This window comes from Ixodes scapularis, unplaced genomic scaffold (genome assembly GCF_016920785.2).
Source record: "Ixodes scapularis isolate PalLabHiFi unplaced genomic scaffold, ASM1692078v2 PGA_scaffold0__279_contigs__length_252992795, whole genome shotgun sequence".
Taxonomy (NCBI): domain Eukaryota; kingdom Metazoa; phylum Arthropoda; class Arachnida; order Ixodida; family Ixodidae; genus Ixodes; species Ixodes scapularis.
The window spans coordinates 29,036,275-29,053,198 of record NW_024609835.1 but is presented as its reverse complement, the minus strand read 5'-3'; the positions used below and the strand labels follow the sequence as shown (position 1 = coordinate 29,053,198).

The 16,924-nt window shown below is 47.7% G+C and overlaps 1 protein-coding gene across 1 annotated transcript in view; it reads left to right on the top strand.

The window, feature by feature from the left end:
- The window catches only part of LOC8028698 (arylsulfatase B-like), a 44,685-nt gene extending 28,188 nt beyond the window's left edge, over positions 1-16,497 (top strand). Inside the window, exons 7-9 of the mRNA XM_040503003.1 lie at positions 174-467; positions 11,689-12,134; positions 16,369-16,497. Coding sequence (XP_040358937.1) covers positions 174-467; positions 11,689-12,134; positions 16,369-16,497 — 869 coding nt within the window. The remainder of the gene's footprint in view (positions 1-173; positions 468-11,688; positions 12,135-16,368) is intronic.
- Positions 16,498-16,924: the final 427 nt, after the last annotated feature.

The window sequence follows — 16,924 nt, the reverse complement described above, 5'->3', positions numbered from 1 at the left end:
CTGTGGGCATTTGCACAGGCCTTGCGTTGGGTAAACACTGAAGTGTGGGGACAACAAACGGGTCTGTGCGCCTCCTATAGTTTGATCTCCTTACCAATGGGTGCATCCATCTTCTGTTCACACATATTTTTCTTACTTCTTTTTTTTTGCTATGTTTTCTTTCAAAAAATTAGGAATGCTAGACGCCCTTGACGAATCCATCGGAAGAGTCGTGGAGGTCCTGGGAAACGCTGGTATGCTCGAGGACACCATCATCGCGTTCAGTTCGGACAATGGCGGTTCTCCGTTCGGTCCCTTTTCCAATCGGGGCTTCAACTGGCCGCTGCGGGGAGCGAAGCGAACTCTTTGGGAAGGAGGAGTCCGAGTCCCAGCCTTTGTTTGGAGTTCGAAGTTCTTGAAGAAGCCCCGTGTCTCCGACCAGCTCATGCACATCAGCGACTGGCTTCCGACGCTGTACTCAGCAGCAGGTGAGATATCTTTTCTTTTAGAACCAACGAATTCCAATCTGGCACTCAATAAAAAGTCTGTGAGTTCACTTTCCTGCGGGACACGGAGACAGCCAATCACGACGAACAATGGAAAGACCAGAGCAAGAAACGAAGCTCATGATTAGAACTATAAAATGGGATGTGTGCAGAGACAATTGGCAAGTAAAACGCCATGCTCACTGCGCCGGCGTACACCCCCATTTTTTTTAGATATAATGAGATTCTGCGAGCTTCGTCAATCGCTCGGGCCCCTCGTCCGTTCACCGTGATTCCGTGTCTCAGTGTCCCGCAGAAAAGTGTACTTACAGACATTGAGAGCGCAGCTCTTAGGCGCTCGTTCCTTTGTTACGCGGCGTCGCCGTCGCCGTCGCTGTCGGTGTAACCGCGCGAGTTGCATTATGGAACGTCACAGACCTATACACCAATTCAATTCCCCGCTAAAGATAGCAACGAAACTGAATTTGTCAGTAGGTCTGTTACGTCCCATAATGCAACACTGCACATTCATTTTCCCTGCTAACTTTAGTGGTAAAACGCACGTATCATGACCTGAACACCAATTCAGTTTCCCCGCTAAATTTAAAGGGGGAATTGAATCGGTGTTGAGGTCACGTGACGTCACTTTTCCCGCTACGTCTAGCGGAGAAACTGAATTTGTTCATAGGTGACGCGATACGAAGTTATGTGACGTCAGTTTCTCCACTAAATATAGCGGGGAAACTGAATTAGTGTTGAGGTCACGAGGTGTCAATTTCCCAGCTAAGTTTAGCGGGGAAACTGTGGGAAGAGAGGAGGTTATGGAGGAGGAGGAGGACAAAAAGGGTAGGGGAGAAGGAGGAGGGGATGGTCCTCCGTACCTTCCCCTCCTTTTTCTCCATACCCTCTCCTCCTCTTTCGTACCCCCCCCCCCCCCTTCTCCTTTGTACTTTCGCCTCCAACTCCTGCGTACCCTCCCGTCATGGTATATCGCAAAAATCAAAATACCTCAAGAGCTGCGCTCTAATTTCTCATTACGCAGACTTGTAAACGTCCTTCAATTTGTTTAGGAGTGTTGCAGAGTGACATAAATGAAGCCTGCAATTACCATCATAATCATAATTATCTTTATCATAACTTGTTCCATGTTTAAAGAACTAAGGAGCCCGCACGACTAAAGGCGGAAAATTGGTCTACCACGCTGCAGAGACTCCTGCCCCCTTGAAACATATTACCTTTGTATTCAACTATTTTCATTACTTGGTCCTATTTTCAATTCGATGCGAATTGACCGCTTTGTTGCTCGTTCGGAAATAAATGAGGCCCAACATGCACTATACTGCAAGAGAGATTCACGAAGCAAAAAAGTGGCCTATTTCCACATCATGTGTGTTAAATTTGGTGCGATGAAAAGGACACACCTGAAGATGAAGACTAAGATATATGCTACAGACGCAGAAAAAAAAACACACACAAGGCCAAGGTGATGATTTTTGGATGTGCGTCAGAGAAATGGGTGAGTATCTTTTTTTGCTGCCGAAACGGGTGTTCTAAGTTTCTCGGCAATTAACAAGCGTGTTTTTCCAGAGAAAATAGTTTCCCTATGATATTATATAAATTTAGATATTATAAATATCAAGCAAATTAGAACGATTTTTTTAATCAGTTGTAAGCTTAAGGAAAACTGCCTCTAGCAATATTGCGGAGCTGCTACTCCGGAGTTGGGATGATTCCGGTACCATTCTGCACTTCCGCAATGCGTATGCCTTAATAGAGTGGGAAGAGTGGTAGCAGTGCTGAAAGGAATGAAATGGTAATGGAATTAGATGCTTTTTTTCATGAATGAAGCAGGAATGTAACGGGCTTGGTTTTTTTCCGAGCTGCGTTGACCTTTAGCTAAGAGCTACGACCTGCTAGCGCAACGCCAGCGCACGGTAAAAGTAGTCCTAGAAACAGCTTTATTGCACTTTAGGGGACTGATGGCTTGTCTCACCGATGAAGTGGTTGAGTAGCAGCAAGGCTCGGAAGTGCGGGGCGCAGGAACGAGCGGCCGGGGCGGCCTCAAGGTAACGAGGCCAGGCAGCCAAGTGTTCCAGTCGAAAAAAGCCCCTCGTTTATTTGGCACGGCGGTTCTGAATGCAATGACCTCCCGAAGGTGGTGCTACACTTTAGACACTATTCAATAGCTACGCTAGCGCCCTCTACATTCCCCCTTCGGGTGCACTTTGCTCACAAAAGCAGTAAGCTTAGAGGAAAGCAAAACGCATGTAAGCTACGCACCGTAGCTTGGCCTTAAAATTGAAGCTTTGGCAGACCCATTAGGCACCACGGACCATAAAAATAATGAACATGCAGTTAACGTAACATAGTGATATAAATATGCTTGGCGAAGCACCGCTCTCAAGCAAGAGACAAATGCCTTACACCTTGTGCATATCGGAGGAAATAAAGTTGGCACTACAGGTTCAGTCGTTGATGGGCAACCACACGCCGTCCGTAACTAAAGTAGAGAGACTGTCTGCTCTTGGAGGTACTTGAGGTGCCCTCCGAGATGCAGGAGGTGCTCTACTGCTGTCTCTGCCCAATGAAGACTGCTCAGGGGTGCCGGACCGTTGGTGTTTTGAACAGTCGCAAAATACGAAGACGGTGAACTGCTGCAGGGAACGAGGTGCCTACGGCTTCGCACGAGGACACCATTGGGCGTCTCAGCGACGTACTAACGTGGCCTCTAGGCGGGACCTAGCACCGTTGCTGTTTACCGGGCGTCTTGCACCCACACTTTTTCACCTTCTTGTAAAGGATAAAGATACCGCGTAGCATGGCGAAAATAAAATCCCTGCAGTATACGATACTGGGCAGCGTCGCGCTCGTTGAAGTCCTAGACTTTGGGGCAATTTGAAACCAGGCTTTCGGCGGTAACGTGTAGACGTGTTCGTAGAGAATTTCCCACAATTGGAACTTGGTCAGTGTGTACCCTGACACGCCGGGAGTGTTCCGATACGCTGTTAGTGCCGGGAAAGGGTCCTCCGCTTTCCGGAACAGGTTTTGATCGTGAAGACATTCCTCGCAGCTTCTCCGTTCGACTGTGGGTAGCGACGACTACTCGTGATGTGTGCGAATCCATGGCATTTCTCAAAGTCCCGAAATGCTTTGCAGACAAACTGTAGGCCATTATCACTGAAGAACGTCTGAGGAAGGCCATGTCGGGCCAAGATGCTCTTGACGGCACAGATGACGGCATCAGGGGACGTCCACCGGAGCGTTATGACCTTGGCGTACCTGGAACGGTTGTCGACAAAGAGAAGAAAGTCCTGGTCGTTCAGGCAGAAAAAATGAGCGGCCACCCACTCCCATAGCGCGGAAGGGGTTTTGGTCGCAAGCCTGGGCTCGCAGCGCAGAATTCGTGTGCTTTCACACTCAGTACAGTTGCCAACGGCCGTCTTCACCTGGCTCTTGAGGTTCGGCCACCACACAAATTTTGGCTAGGGCCAGACACCGGTTTGCACCTTGGTGCCCGTCGTGTAGCCGGTTCACGATGTCTTTGCGCAGCAGTGAAGCACGACGACACGCTCACCCTTGAGCAGCAAGTTTTCGCAAATGGAGAAGTCGCCACGGTGGTCTCATGAGCGTGTCATGTTCAGAGATAACCGATCCCTTCTTGGCCAATTTGTGACAAAGTATACTTTAACGGCAGAGTATTCCGCATCTGAAGCTTCATGCCTTCTGAAGTTGCTGAGGTACACTGACAGAGTCGAAGGAATGGCTGTCGCGATGTGTGACACGAAGAGCTCGACGCTGTCTGTGTAGAGGCTGCTGGAAGAAGATACTTTTCTGGACGTGATAAACGTCCGGCATCGTACGAAATCCCGCAAATAGTGGAGCAGCGACCCCAGAAGGCGTCGGGGCAGGTGGTGTTGGACATCGAATCGACACAGTGGACGACCCGGAAAGCGACTATCGCAACGAAGCCTAGAAGAGCAGTGTCCACGCTGCCGCTACCGTACAGCTTCTGGTGCATTCGCAACCCCAGCCCGCCGCTCGCTTTCTCGCGGACGAACGAAGAATCAGAGGAGCGGGGACGGCGGCGGCGGATGCCCGGAGCACGCTGAGCCGGTGGCAGGGACTGTCGGCCTTGGCTAGCCTTGGTGGCTTGGTGCTGCTATTAACGCATGAATCTGGTCAGCGTGCTAGTGCGTGAAGCAATTTTACCAAAAAAGTGAGCGTGTTAAAATATGAATTATTGTGTTCCCCTTGCAGCAGCGTTGCACGAAGGGACTGGGTTGTCTAATTTCATTAGAGACTTTTCGTATATCGCATGCACTCCGGATTTATGACCTTGTGGTCAAACGCTCAATCTGTGCTAAACTCGACGGCAGAAGCACTCGCTAGTAGTGTAGAGCTTTAGTGTGCGGTCTACGAAAAGTATGTTATTTCCCTAAGTAAGAGAAAACTGGTCGTGCAACGGTATGCGAAGCAATAGACATCGGAAATTGGTTCGCGTTTTAGGGCCGTTACGAGGAATATGACCATTTTCTTCAAGCAAGTTAAAAACACAAAATATGCGAACTTCTTTTCAGGCGAATAAAAAGAGAGATACAAAAATACTTGAAACATTTTAAGTGGGTATGTGTTAGCCAGCGGGTCATGACGAGAGCTTAGAACCAGCAGTTTTGGCGAGGCGGGTTGCAACGTTGCCGATAACATGCTACACAAATGTAGTATACGGTATATTAAAATATTTATTTTTGATATAGCAATATATAAGACCTGTGAACACGCCGATGACGTTAATAGGCAGTTTTAGCATAGTTTTACCGCTGCCTACCATGAGCTCGGCACCACCCCTAGCGCGCGCTGAAAATTATGCTTCAAATGTACATGCCGAGCTTCCGGTGGCAATGCTGAACCGTACGGTAGCCTCCGATCCCGATGTCCTAAAACTTTTTATTAGCAACCATAGTGCAGTTTTAACACGTGTTGCAATACACTAAAGCCTCAACGGTGAGCAGCGAGTTGTGAGCCTGTGACACGAAGACATCAATGCTGTGAACGCTACACTTCCGGCGCTTGACGGTCACCGTGCGCGGCTAACTTTTTAGAGCACTTATGGCCAGGCAAAGCGCAAACAATACGATATCTTCATCACCCTCAAAAATATTTTTCCACAAACAGTGACGTGACTGGTGCCCAAAACGTGCTCGCCCTCCACAAAACTTCGCAAGTTGAGGTTTCTGCAATTTTTATAGACCAATATGGTCGTTTTTCTTACGCACATCTAGAACTCAGCCACCTGTAATATGCTCCTGCCCTGACTGTTTCGCATTTGTAGAAAAAATATAGTATTTTTAGCGCACTGACCAGTGTCAGCGAGGAGGCGCACGGGAAATCCTGGAGAATCTTTCCCCATCCCTTCCGCCATCTTGAAACTACCGCCCCGTAACCTATAGACCTCTTCATCCTCCGTCGCAAGGGCGCTGCCATTTTGGAATCACGTGACGCGGCTGCCATTAGGTTGCTTCAACTTGTTCCGCTATCCCCTCCGCGCCCTTGCGGGTTTCGTGTTTCTCTTTTCGTTTCACCGCGCTTTCTTGCCTTGCTTTGTAAGGTCTAGTCCGATACTTACGTCTACTACCTAATTACATTACATCAATAACGTGCAAGGTTTCTGCTATTCACTTCGTAGCGCGATTTGGCTTATTTCACCGTCAGCGTAAGGAATAAGTATGAGGATGAGGCATAGGAATCAGGGTTTACACTGAGCCACATTTATTATGTAGATGGCTAAGACATCACGAGAGTCCAAAGGTCGATTCCTTACGACAATTGAGGTTTGTTTACCAATAGTGGCGGGACATTTAGAACAAGAAGCGCGTGCATTTATATGGTGCATTTAGGATTGGAAGGTGTCAAGAATAGTCAGCGTAGGGTGCCTTCATGTGCGCTTTGCTTAGGGTGGAGACATCTGACCATTTTGTTCCCACTTTTACATTTATTTTTTGTTCAGAAGCGCGTGAAAGAGCGTGTCCCTGCAGGGACACGCTCTTTCACGCGCTTCTGAACAAAAAATAAATGCGTCTGTGGCGCTGACGGTGCTATGGCGACATTTTGTTTTCGTCTATTTCTTTGTATTTTCCCCGTGAGCGCGTGCTGTCGGCATCGGGTACTACAAAGGGTGGCATCACTCTAAACAGGTCATTGAGGCACCCTAAGTCAGCGTAACGAGACTATCTGTGTTTCCTGAAAGAAACACAAAGGTTAGGACTTCCCGCGTAAGAAACTGTCACAGACAGCTAAACGGTAGCGAGTTTTAGAGGGTACGTATAGACCGTTTTATCATGGGTAGCGCCATTTTGAGAGCTAGAGAAAAAAGGGAAAAGGGCTACCGGCGCTTTCCCCCTTTCTGGTTGTGTAGAAAGAGTGAAATCCCGGATGAGAGGCTTGGCCGGTGTTGGGCGTCTGCTGTGCCCCAACTTCGTTCGCGCTTTCTTTTCTGTTTTAAACTCGCAAACTTAATTAGAGCCACGGGCTTCAATGGCAACAGTCCCCCGGTCATCGGGACACCATTACTCGGTCATAGGGTGCAAGAATAACGACAGAAAGTGTCGAATACTGCCCAAGGACCTCGTAGCTTGCATGGAATTCGGCAAGGCAAGTGCGGCTGCAATGTTTTGAAGCCCCACCGCTTTCCGCATGACCGGAAATGATGAGCCTTTTATAAATTTTTGTTTGCAATAGGCCTATTTCAACGTAGCCGTTTTTAGTAATGATCAAGCGATACACGAAACGGGAACCTCAATTAACTTTTGTAAACACCCGGAGCTGCTACAGATCGTTTTGCTGCGCTGCTTTTATCTTGCGTGTCCGTCTTCTTATATTTCCTCGTGGATGAACGACGAAGACGTTCTAGATGTGCTTATATCGAATTGCAGAAAGTCTCAAAGCAGCCACGAATTATTTTACTATTTGATGCAATATTTTGAGTACTAACCTCCAATTTCTATCACTGACACGTTCGCTGCCGCTGTTTCCCGCCGTCGCCGCGCTGGCGGATGCCATGACTCGAACATAGAAACGTGCACACTGGGCTCGAAGACGCAGATTGCAACACACGAGACGTACCCTGCAGCGACTATCCAGCGCTTCAAAGCGCCCAATCAACGGAAACAACCCACCAGCGGCACTCCAAGGAGCGCTTTTGCCGGCTCTCTGGTATCGCGCAGGGGATTGCCCGATTCAGGAAAACCGAGAGAACTACCTTTTCAACAATTTCTAGCCTCACCCGGCGGCGGAAATGAGCCTTCAACTAAGTGTTGTAAATGATGAAATCAAGTCAGTCACCACTGCAAATTATCAATATTAAGATAAATTCAGTTACAAAATTTTACAAGTTGAAACAGCAATTATCACGAGAAAACTGGCACGCACCTTGCGAGCGTACCCCATGTTCATCGGCGGTAGAGCGTTCGGTGCGCGCTCCATTCACAAGATGTTCCGAGCACAGTCGAGAGGATGGCGTTTAGGAAATGTCTTTTCGGTTTGCGGACGCAATACACTGCCCCCAAGACCGGGGTCATTGCAGCCGCTCTCGCCTTGCCGGATTCATTGCAAGCTACATAGGTCCTTGGGCAGTATTCGACGCTTTCTGTCGTTATTCGTGCACCCTATGACCGAGCAATAGTGCCCCGATGACCGGGTGACTGTTGCCATCGAAGCCCGTGGTTCTAATTAAGTTTGCGAGTTCCAAACAGAAAAGAAAGCGCGAACAAAGTTGGGGCATAGCAAACACCCAACACCGGCCAAGCCTCTCATCCGAGACTTTCACTCTTTCTACACAACCAGAAAGGGGAAAAGCGCCGGTAGCCCTTTCCCCTTTTCTCTCTCGCCCTCTTTCAGTAACACGGTCTATTCGCGACTCCAGTAAAACGGACGCCGCCAAGCGGGAAAACCGGAAACCAGTCGGTCCAGGTCACTCCGCGCCCCGCCGCGTCTCTCTCTGGTGGCTTTCGCGGACACGTGCTGTCGGCGAGGGGGCGAGCAATGTAATTTGACGAAGGTCCGAAAATTTCTTAAGTTTTCCTGAGTGTTCATTAGTGTGGTGAAGCCTCAGTAGATTGTTTCTTTCCATCACGTGTTTGAAAGCCCGTTTACTCAACCCACGGTCGCGTGCTTTCAATTTTTTGGATGGGGAGGAATCACGGAAAAACGTTTTGATTTCTTGTTTGTCTTTAATCACATTCAAAGCGACGTTTGCTTGGTAACTGATAAGTGGTTTCTTTATAAGGATGTAGAACAGTGGACTGAGGTCGGCAGACGAAGTGTTTCACTGGAGGGAACACCAATGTTGCAGTCAAGTGAATGGGAAGGTTCGATAGCTGCTTCCCTTGAGTTTGGTTGTGCTCGATTAGCTTCAAGTTAATTTGAGCCACTAACGCCGGCTGGTGCGTTGGCTATTCATCTTGGCTGTTTTTCGCCGAAAAAAACCACACTGAAGGAGTTGGGCTAATTTCGCAATTACTTGATTCAGAAAACCTGCTCGCTGCATATGATTAATGAGGGAAATTATCTGCTTTCAAAAGGTGGGGGACGCGTCTCGCAAAGTTAGAAGCTGTCACGTCATTAGGATCTAACACGCCTCCAATATTTATATTATAACCCCTGTCGAAGCCAGCAACAATATACATCTACATTGCTCAGGTTGACCGGCCACAAAAAAAGAATACATATTTTATCCGTTCAGGATTCGAAGTCAAGTTCAATGCTGAGAGGTCTGAGCGAATCTCCGATGAAGACTCTCCTCAGTTTGTCCGCATTCGTCTCCGTTCTACCGGCTAGAACCATTTGGCTAAGTTTAAGTAGTATCTCCTTGTCTGTCAAATATACTTTCATTCAGCAGTTCATCTAATAGTTAGTCAGCTAAGTTCATATTTCAACCTGAAGAATATACTAATATCGCTTTAGTGGGACATAGTACGTAATATAATATATAATCCGCATATTCGTCAAAATGACTTCTCGATTGCTACTAAACCCTGAATTGAAATACGAGTATCAGCTGCTTAGTAAAGCGCCAGCGGGTTAACATGCTCCTTGGCTCAAGAAGCGCTTGCCTAATTTTCGTAATTTTCCTGCAGCCTGTGTTCTTGACCGAGCACACGACTGGAGCTGTTTCTTGAAACGCGGACACGCACAAAAGCTCAATTTCGCGGACAGATAAGTCGCATGGTCGAGGCATACGAGTTAGCTAAAAATTACTCTCGGTGGAACAATTTTGTAGCCCTCGCCGCTTTCCTTAGATGATAAAAACTAATAGACCTTTTCCAAATACCGACGGCACCAGGCGGTGACTGCACGAACTAAAAATCGAGGAAGTGACCTACCTGCGCTACCAATCGATAATGGGAGCTACGCTAACAGTTGCTTCGCTCTCTGAGCAGCGTCGCGTGCCCAACGCGACTGTAAAGAGGGAAATCCGTAGCGTCCACCCAAACGTCGTGTTTTTCTTTTTGTCCACTTTCTTTTTTTGTGTAACACATTTATATATATGCTGCAATTACGTGTTCTACTCGTCGATCTACAGCCTCATTCCGAATTTCTTCGATTTTTCGTGCCGACTTCCACCGCTTGGCATCGGGCGCTCGCGCGTGCGCAGAACGCTTCTCGGAAAAGGTCCATTAGAGTCTATTACCGTTTCTCCGGAGCCCATAGTTTCGGTTTTGAACGAAGTCTCCGAAACGAAAGTTTGACATGAAAAGAACAAAAAACACCGGCAAAACAAAACTATGCTCGGCAAGTTTATGCGCACCGGCTACACTTAACCGTCTCAGTTCAAATACCCATAAAGTTGGGCATTAAACAAAAGAAAATTTGTTAAATTGAATGCGCCACCTATTCAGGCGGCCCGGCCGAGCCGACGCGACCTGGACCCAGCCGCCATGTTTCTTTGGTAGTGGCGCCCCCTATAGGCCGCTGGAGTCGGGAATAAGGAAGTGGCGTTGTCCCTATTAGACAATCCAAAACGCCTGTCTGGAGTCGGCGCATGCGGAATAAAGACGACGCTTTATTTATTTCTTTGCGTACGCAAAAAGTTTGCATACGCTGTTGTAACCCTCGCTAGTATATTTGGTCTGCAATATTAAACCAAAACCGTCTACATAACAGTCACCCGAGTCTAGGGTTGTCGATGTCGAAAAGATGTTTATTTTAGTAGCTGGCGACGCCGAAATTTACAAAGCGAATCTTTGCAAACACTAAAGATTTGTTCCCACAGGTTCATAAAGTCCTGCCTATCACTAGGCTTCAGTCAAACTTTCCGAGGCACTTCTCCAGAGCCCTTTAATTTCATTTGACCAATTTTACGGAAGACATATCGCAGGCTTAATTTGCTTTCACTTTTACTGAAGGCAAATATCAAATTTAATTTGACAAGCCTGCCACTTATATCATATCGAAGCAAATGTCCATATAAAAATAATTTAATTTGTAAAACCAGGGCTGATAGGGCTGATAATTTTATAATTTTTTTTTTCTATTTGGCCTTGATCGTACTGTTGAAACATTGCTCGAGTACTTGATTTAAAAAAGAAAACAGGCCGAGACGATAGCAGTTGTGTATAAAAATTATCTCCGTCATTATGCGGAACTCTTTTTAATCTGCGAAATTCACTAAAAGTTGGGTGCCTTTGAAAACAAAAAGGGGGTCACAAACTCGCGACTTCTGATCTGCTCGATTCAGCACATTGCTAATCAAGCTGCGGATGATCTTCCCATTCACATGTTAGTCTCTTCATTAGTTTATTTTTCTGGAAAGTAGTGTCATCGGGTACGGCCGTAGGCGACGGTATTCTTTCCTGTATATCAGTTCAGGCGTTTCACAACCGGCCGTAATTGGAAACATCAAAAAAGCTTGTAAAAAAACCCAGCGATTTAAACTCCAAAAGAGCTCGTAGCCCTCAAAGTGGCTCACTGCCACTGTTTCATTGCCTATGTGCTACAAGGGACATAATTGTATTACTGAATTAAGAAAAAACTATATAAAACTGCAACAGCCGCGTGCACGTTGAAACCGAAACCAAACAAATTGAAGCAACCTTATGGCGCCGTACGTGTTGGGGGGGGGGGGGGGGGGGGGGGAAGGGGGTTAGGGGGAGGGGACATTCAGATGTGTTTGTGTCGTCCAGTGATTGTACCCTAAAGTATACAACACGTCTGTGAAACTTTTTCACAGGTGGTGACGTGTCAAAACTGGGATCAATGGACGGAATCAACATGTGGCGATATTTAACCCGGGGCCTTGGTTCTGGTCGCAAGGAAGTTCTCCTCACCATTGATCCAATGGACAACCTAGCGGGACTGCGCTACAAGAACTACAAACTCGTGGTGGGTGAAGGGTTCGACGAAGAACTGGACGGACGCTATTCTTTCCCCGGCGGCTTGCGCCCCACAAATGACGTCCCCCAGCTGAGGAAAGACTCGAGAGTGGCACGGGTGCTCAAGGCATTCTACAGGAAACAGAATCGGAATTGGTCTCCTCTGGACTTGAGCAAGAACCCCGCCGTAGACTGCCGCGAACGCTGGGTAACCAACAACTTCGTGGCTCGAAGACCACCGTACCTGTTCGACCTTGCGCGAGATCCCTGCGAGCTCAACAATTTGGCAGGATCTAAACGACTTGTAAGTACGCCTCGTAAAAATACATTTGCGCCTACTTTGCTTTTGTAAACCGATGGCATCGGTAAAAAAGACCCAACCAGCGCGGAGTGCAGATAGATGAGTAGCCAACAAATCGCGTTCTGCTCTTGAAAACAGAGCAAGTAAAGCGTGATATTTAGGTTATCAGTCTATATTTCCATGTTCGGAAAATCCGTTTTTATATCTTCGTCATTTGCCGAACTTTACAGGATCTCCGAAGAAATGACTGTTGTTTTTTTTTTTCCGGCAACGCAAAAATGAATTTTGCAATGTCGAACGCTAACCATGTTGAATTAACCTGAGACTGGGGTAGAGAAGAAACACCAAAACGTAGAAAGGGCACAATATAGGCAGGACGACGTCTCTCCCTTCTACGTTTTGATCTTTCTTCCCTATTCCAGTCTCAGGTTAATTCAACATAGTTAACACTCACCAGCTCGCCTCCACCCTTGCGATTTTTTCGAACGCGAAGTTTACGCCCAAATGTTGCACTAGCGGTCCGGACCATATGCCTTTGGCATATGGTCCGGACCGCTAGTGCAACATTTCATTCTAGATAGAACTTTGGCATATGGAAAGATAGGGCCCGTTTACGATATCCGACGTCATTCACCTCCATGTAATAGTGAGTTTTGTCGACCGCCATTTTGTTATTAAAAAATTTAAAAATCGGTTATTACGTTTGAACCAGATAACCGCAAGGATTTATACTCTGGCATCTGATATGAACCGCTAGCGCTGCCTCGGGGCCTAGACTGAGCGTTCGGCTATGAGCAGTTTATTTTTGCGGTAAAAAAAAAAAAAGTGTTTACTTTTGTTTATGGACAACCTGTAGATAAGAGTAATTAGCGATTCCACTGATTTTAGAGATAACACGAATACAGGTGTTTTTACAGCAAGAGGTCTTGCCTCTCCCGAAGCCAGTGCAGATCGTATCATTTGGATCGGACACGGCCTGGGCGTCTTGATTAGCTCTGCTTCCTTTCGATAGATGGCAATTATTGAGTATATTCATCGTCTGCGGTCCTATTTCGGCCAAACACTCTCTGAAGTGCACCCTAACAAGTGCCTTTATGTTGCCTTCAGCTCAGGATACGCAGAAAGCTGATTGCTTAAAGTGAGCGAAAGAAACTAGAAACTGAAAATCAGGGAACGTTTATCTCTCTTGAAAGAAAGCTGTCGTCCTTCCTTGTCCTACGCGTTCTTATTCCTTCAACTAATGTATTACTACTCATTGTAATAGAGTATTTTCAAAAGTTCTGGCCATTTGGGGATTTAGATGACTTGGGTGACGAAATGATGGGCACGCGAGGAGTGAGCGCGGGGTCATGGCACGGGGAACGAGGCGCGTTGACACTATACCTCTGCCACCGTGACCTCAGCCATGGCCAGACACCGGAACATCGGCTCAATAAATGCTGCTACAGTGATGATCTGATCACCGTTCTACGGACAAGCGGTGAGCGAGAATACTACATTCGGCGTCGCAACGTGGGGCTCACCGCTTGCCTCGGGCCGGGTAGAGCAGAGTCACGATGGACATTAACGGACTGTTGGACGAGAACATCACCCCGCTACGGACGCCTGCACGAATGCCATTTCCGCGCCACAAGCAAGTTCTGGGGCCCCTGGTGGAGAAGGCCTATGCCAAGTACCTGGGCTGCTACACGCAGTTGGAGATGTGCAGCCCATCGGCCGGCTTGTTGGACCTGACGGGGGGAGGCCGAGATCCTTGGGTTGTCTGCGGGCGGCTACGCGAGAGAACCCGGACTGCGTGACGCCCTCATCGCCAAGATGGCAGCCCCGGGGGAACATCCACTCGCTGCTCTGCTGCGCCATCTCGGTGGAGCTAGCTCAAGAGTGGTGCCGAGAAAATCGGAAACGCCGAGGGGTACTCGACAGGGCCGAGCGCCAATAGGAGAACATCGGAAGTGTCAAGTACTTCGTCAAAGTATTCACTTTAACGTTCGGCTGTCCCGTGCTCCCGCCTTGCTCCTGCTGTCCTGTTTGCAGCGCATCAGCCAAGGACTTCGCCAGAGTGGATAGACTAGAATGCAAGCCTTTTCATCAGTGTTTATGTTCGTTTTAAGCTAAGGCTTGCCCGCTGTTCTGATTGTTATCTCTTCAGACAAACTAGCTTGATTGCGCAAGCTGGAAAACTTGAAACGCTAGCGGCGCTACTGGTGATGCTCAGGTGAGGAGGGAGATCGGTGGGAATCTCGGCATTTGTTTGTTATTGTTACGTTTTTTCGTAATTTTATGTCAGTGTTTATTCTAAAACGATTGTGTCCGGTGTTCAGTTCGTACTTTCTCTTTAGTCGAGATTGTCATGAGGATTGCTGGAAGACTTTTAAAGTTCAACGCCGCAATCGAAAATGCTCGGTTGGAGGGGAAGACTGTTGGAAAAGCAGACACCTGTATTGTTTTTTTTTTTTTTTTTTTTCAATGAGTTATAATTAAAACGCCCGTTTTCACAAAAAAAAGGAAAAAAAAAAAAAAAAAACCCGGTGTTACTTGGTGCGTCCGTTTGTCAGTCATGCATGACGTCGCGACGAGAGTGGGGTTGTAAGGAGGTATAGTGCTTACAGAGGCGGCGGGGAGAGAGGGAAAGGGTGACGCGTGCTGATGTCCGCGCTTCGGACCAATACGAGCGTCGCAGAGCTGGCGCGGAGAAGAGATGAACAGGCGCCGCTCCGGATTCGATTGCTGCCCAGCTCAGTTGCCGCACGGGTGGTGTATGTGCTTCTCTCCATGAGTGATATGGCTAACCGTATCTGAAAGCGACGACGGAAGAAAGCCGACGGCTGAGAGAGAGGAAGAATGCAAGTGCCGTTTGGCTGCTGCCCCAGAGGCAAGGCAAATCGATGCGTGCAGCGGGAAGCGAAAAGTAAAGTCATTAATAAATGACTGGAAAGCGGTGATAACGGAATAGCAAGGGGCCCTAAACTAATGGAAAGGGATAAAAGGGGGTTAAAAAGAGGAAATGCTAAACCATTTCCTTTATATGAATCCCATTGGTCGTCTAACAATTTTACAGCGGAGCTGTTAAGGGCTAGTTCCCCCAGAATCGTGTCCCCCGCAAAAAAAAAAAAAAAAAAAAAAAAAATGTAGACATAACGCTTTGGAAAGCTACCGCCATCTATGAGCAACGGTGGGAAGCGAAGTATCTGGTTGCCGCCGCCAGTATAGATGGCGGCAGCCTTTCCACCCTGGCTTGCCGACTTGCAGCCGGCCATTTCTTTCCATTGTACAGCTCCGCTGGTCTTACTTCTTCACCAGAGTGAAAAGGCTGAAAGTTTTTTTTTCTTAATTTTAAGTTGAGGACACAGTTATTGGCTACGTGGAGTTAATTTTTGCGGTGTTTTCTGTCCCGCAGAGGAAAGTTGGGGCAAACATCTGGCGGTAAGGAAGAGTACCTGCTGGTTTTGTGTGACATGACCAATCTAGGGGGGGGGGGGGGGGGGGGGGGATAGGAGGATATGGACACGTAGATGACTTTGGTGATGAAGCAGTGGGCGCGCAAGGAGCGAGGGTAGGGCGCGTGGAGTCGAGACTTCATCCATTGTGGTCATAAGCCACCGAACACCGGAACATCGGCTTAATTGGCGACGTCCTGAGTAGGATAATTATTCATTAGTCAACGATGTCTTCAGTAGAATAATATCAGCTCTCATCGACGTAAAAAAGAGCAATTTCAGCCTGTCACCTCTGACGGTGTTGATTGAGGAGCATGCTTACTGGGCTTCCTCCTCGATTTTCGCACACCATGGATATTGTCGCTCGCAACTAATATTCTCGGCTGTGACATCAGAAATAGAAACCATAAGAGGGCGCCACCAAAACATATCGTCGCTCATGAATGCTACAGTGATGAGCTGAGCAGCTTTCTCCGGCCAAGCTGTGAGCGAGAATACCATAAAGTTCATCAAGCAACAATGGTGGATGCCATTTCTTGGGTACGAAGCGTCTGATTGGATCTGGGTCCTCTCTGAACGCTGACGCAACCCTCGTGTCCAATGCCTGCTTAAAGTACGTGCTCAAACGGGGGACTCGGATCATGGGCGTAGCAGCGTCTAGATGGTGTGCACTTTTGAAAACGGTTTATTGTCAATTCGTTAATGGCTCTCTGCGCGAGCTCTCAGTCACAATGGAAACGGTTGATTTTGAAATGTGCGTCCATGCAAAAACTTTAATATCATCCCAATTTCTGATGCAGATACTTCGCTTCATGATGTACAAGTTGGCTGCATACAACGCGACCGCGGTTCCACCTCGTTTCGAAGCCGAAGATCCCAGGGGGTATCCCGAGTATCACGGCGGCGTCTGGTCGCCCTGGCTAGATTGAGAAATGTTAGCACAAAAATAGACAAAATAAAGCCGGCTTTGGGTTCTTACTGTTCCTCATCTATTCTTCACAGTGCACTCTATGATGAAGGGCGTGGAGAGCAACTTGGACAAACAACCCTAAAAGCATACTATCGTGTAACCCAAGCGCCAAAGACCTCGGCGGGCGCTCTCGCGGTTTTAAGGCCTTGCGTGGTCGGTCACTAAGGTGGTGAAAACAGTAGGGGGTGTAGGGTGCAGGTGGCTCATTGAATCGGCGATGAGGTCTTCAAAAGTAACGAGCATCATTTTATTTAATAGTGAAAATCAGTCTGCATTAATCGTTTACTTCAATAATCACGCAAGACAAATCAATGGCCAACATCTGCAAAGAACTTGTCGCAAAACAATAACCGAACATTGGTCACGGCATAACGCATTGCGATGCT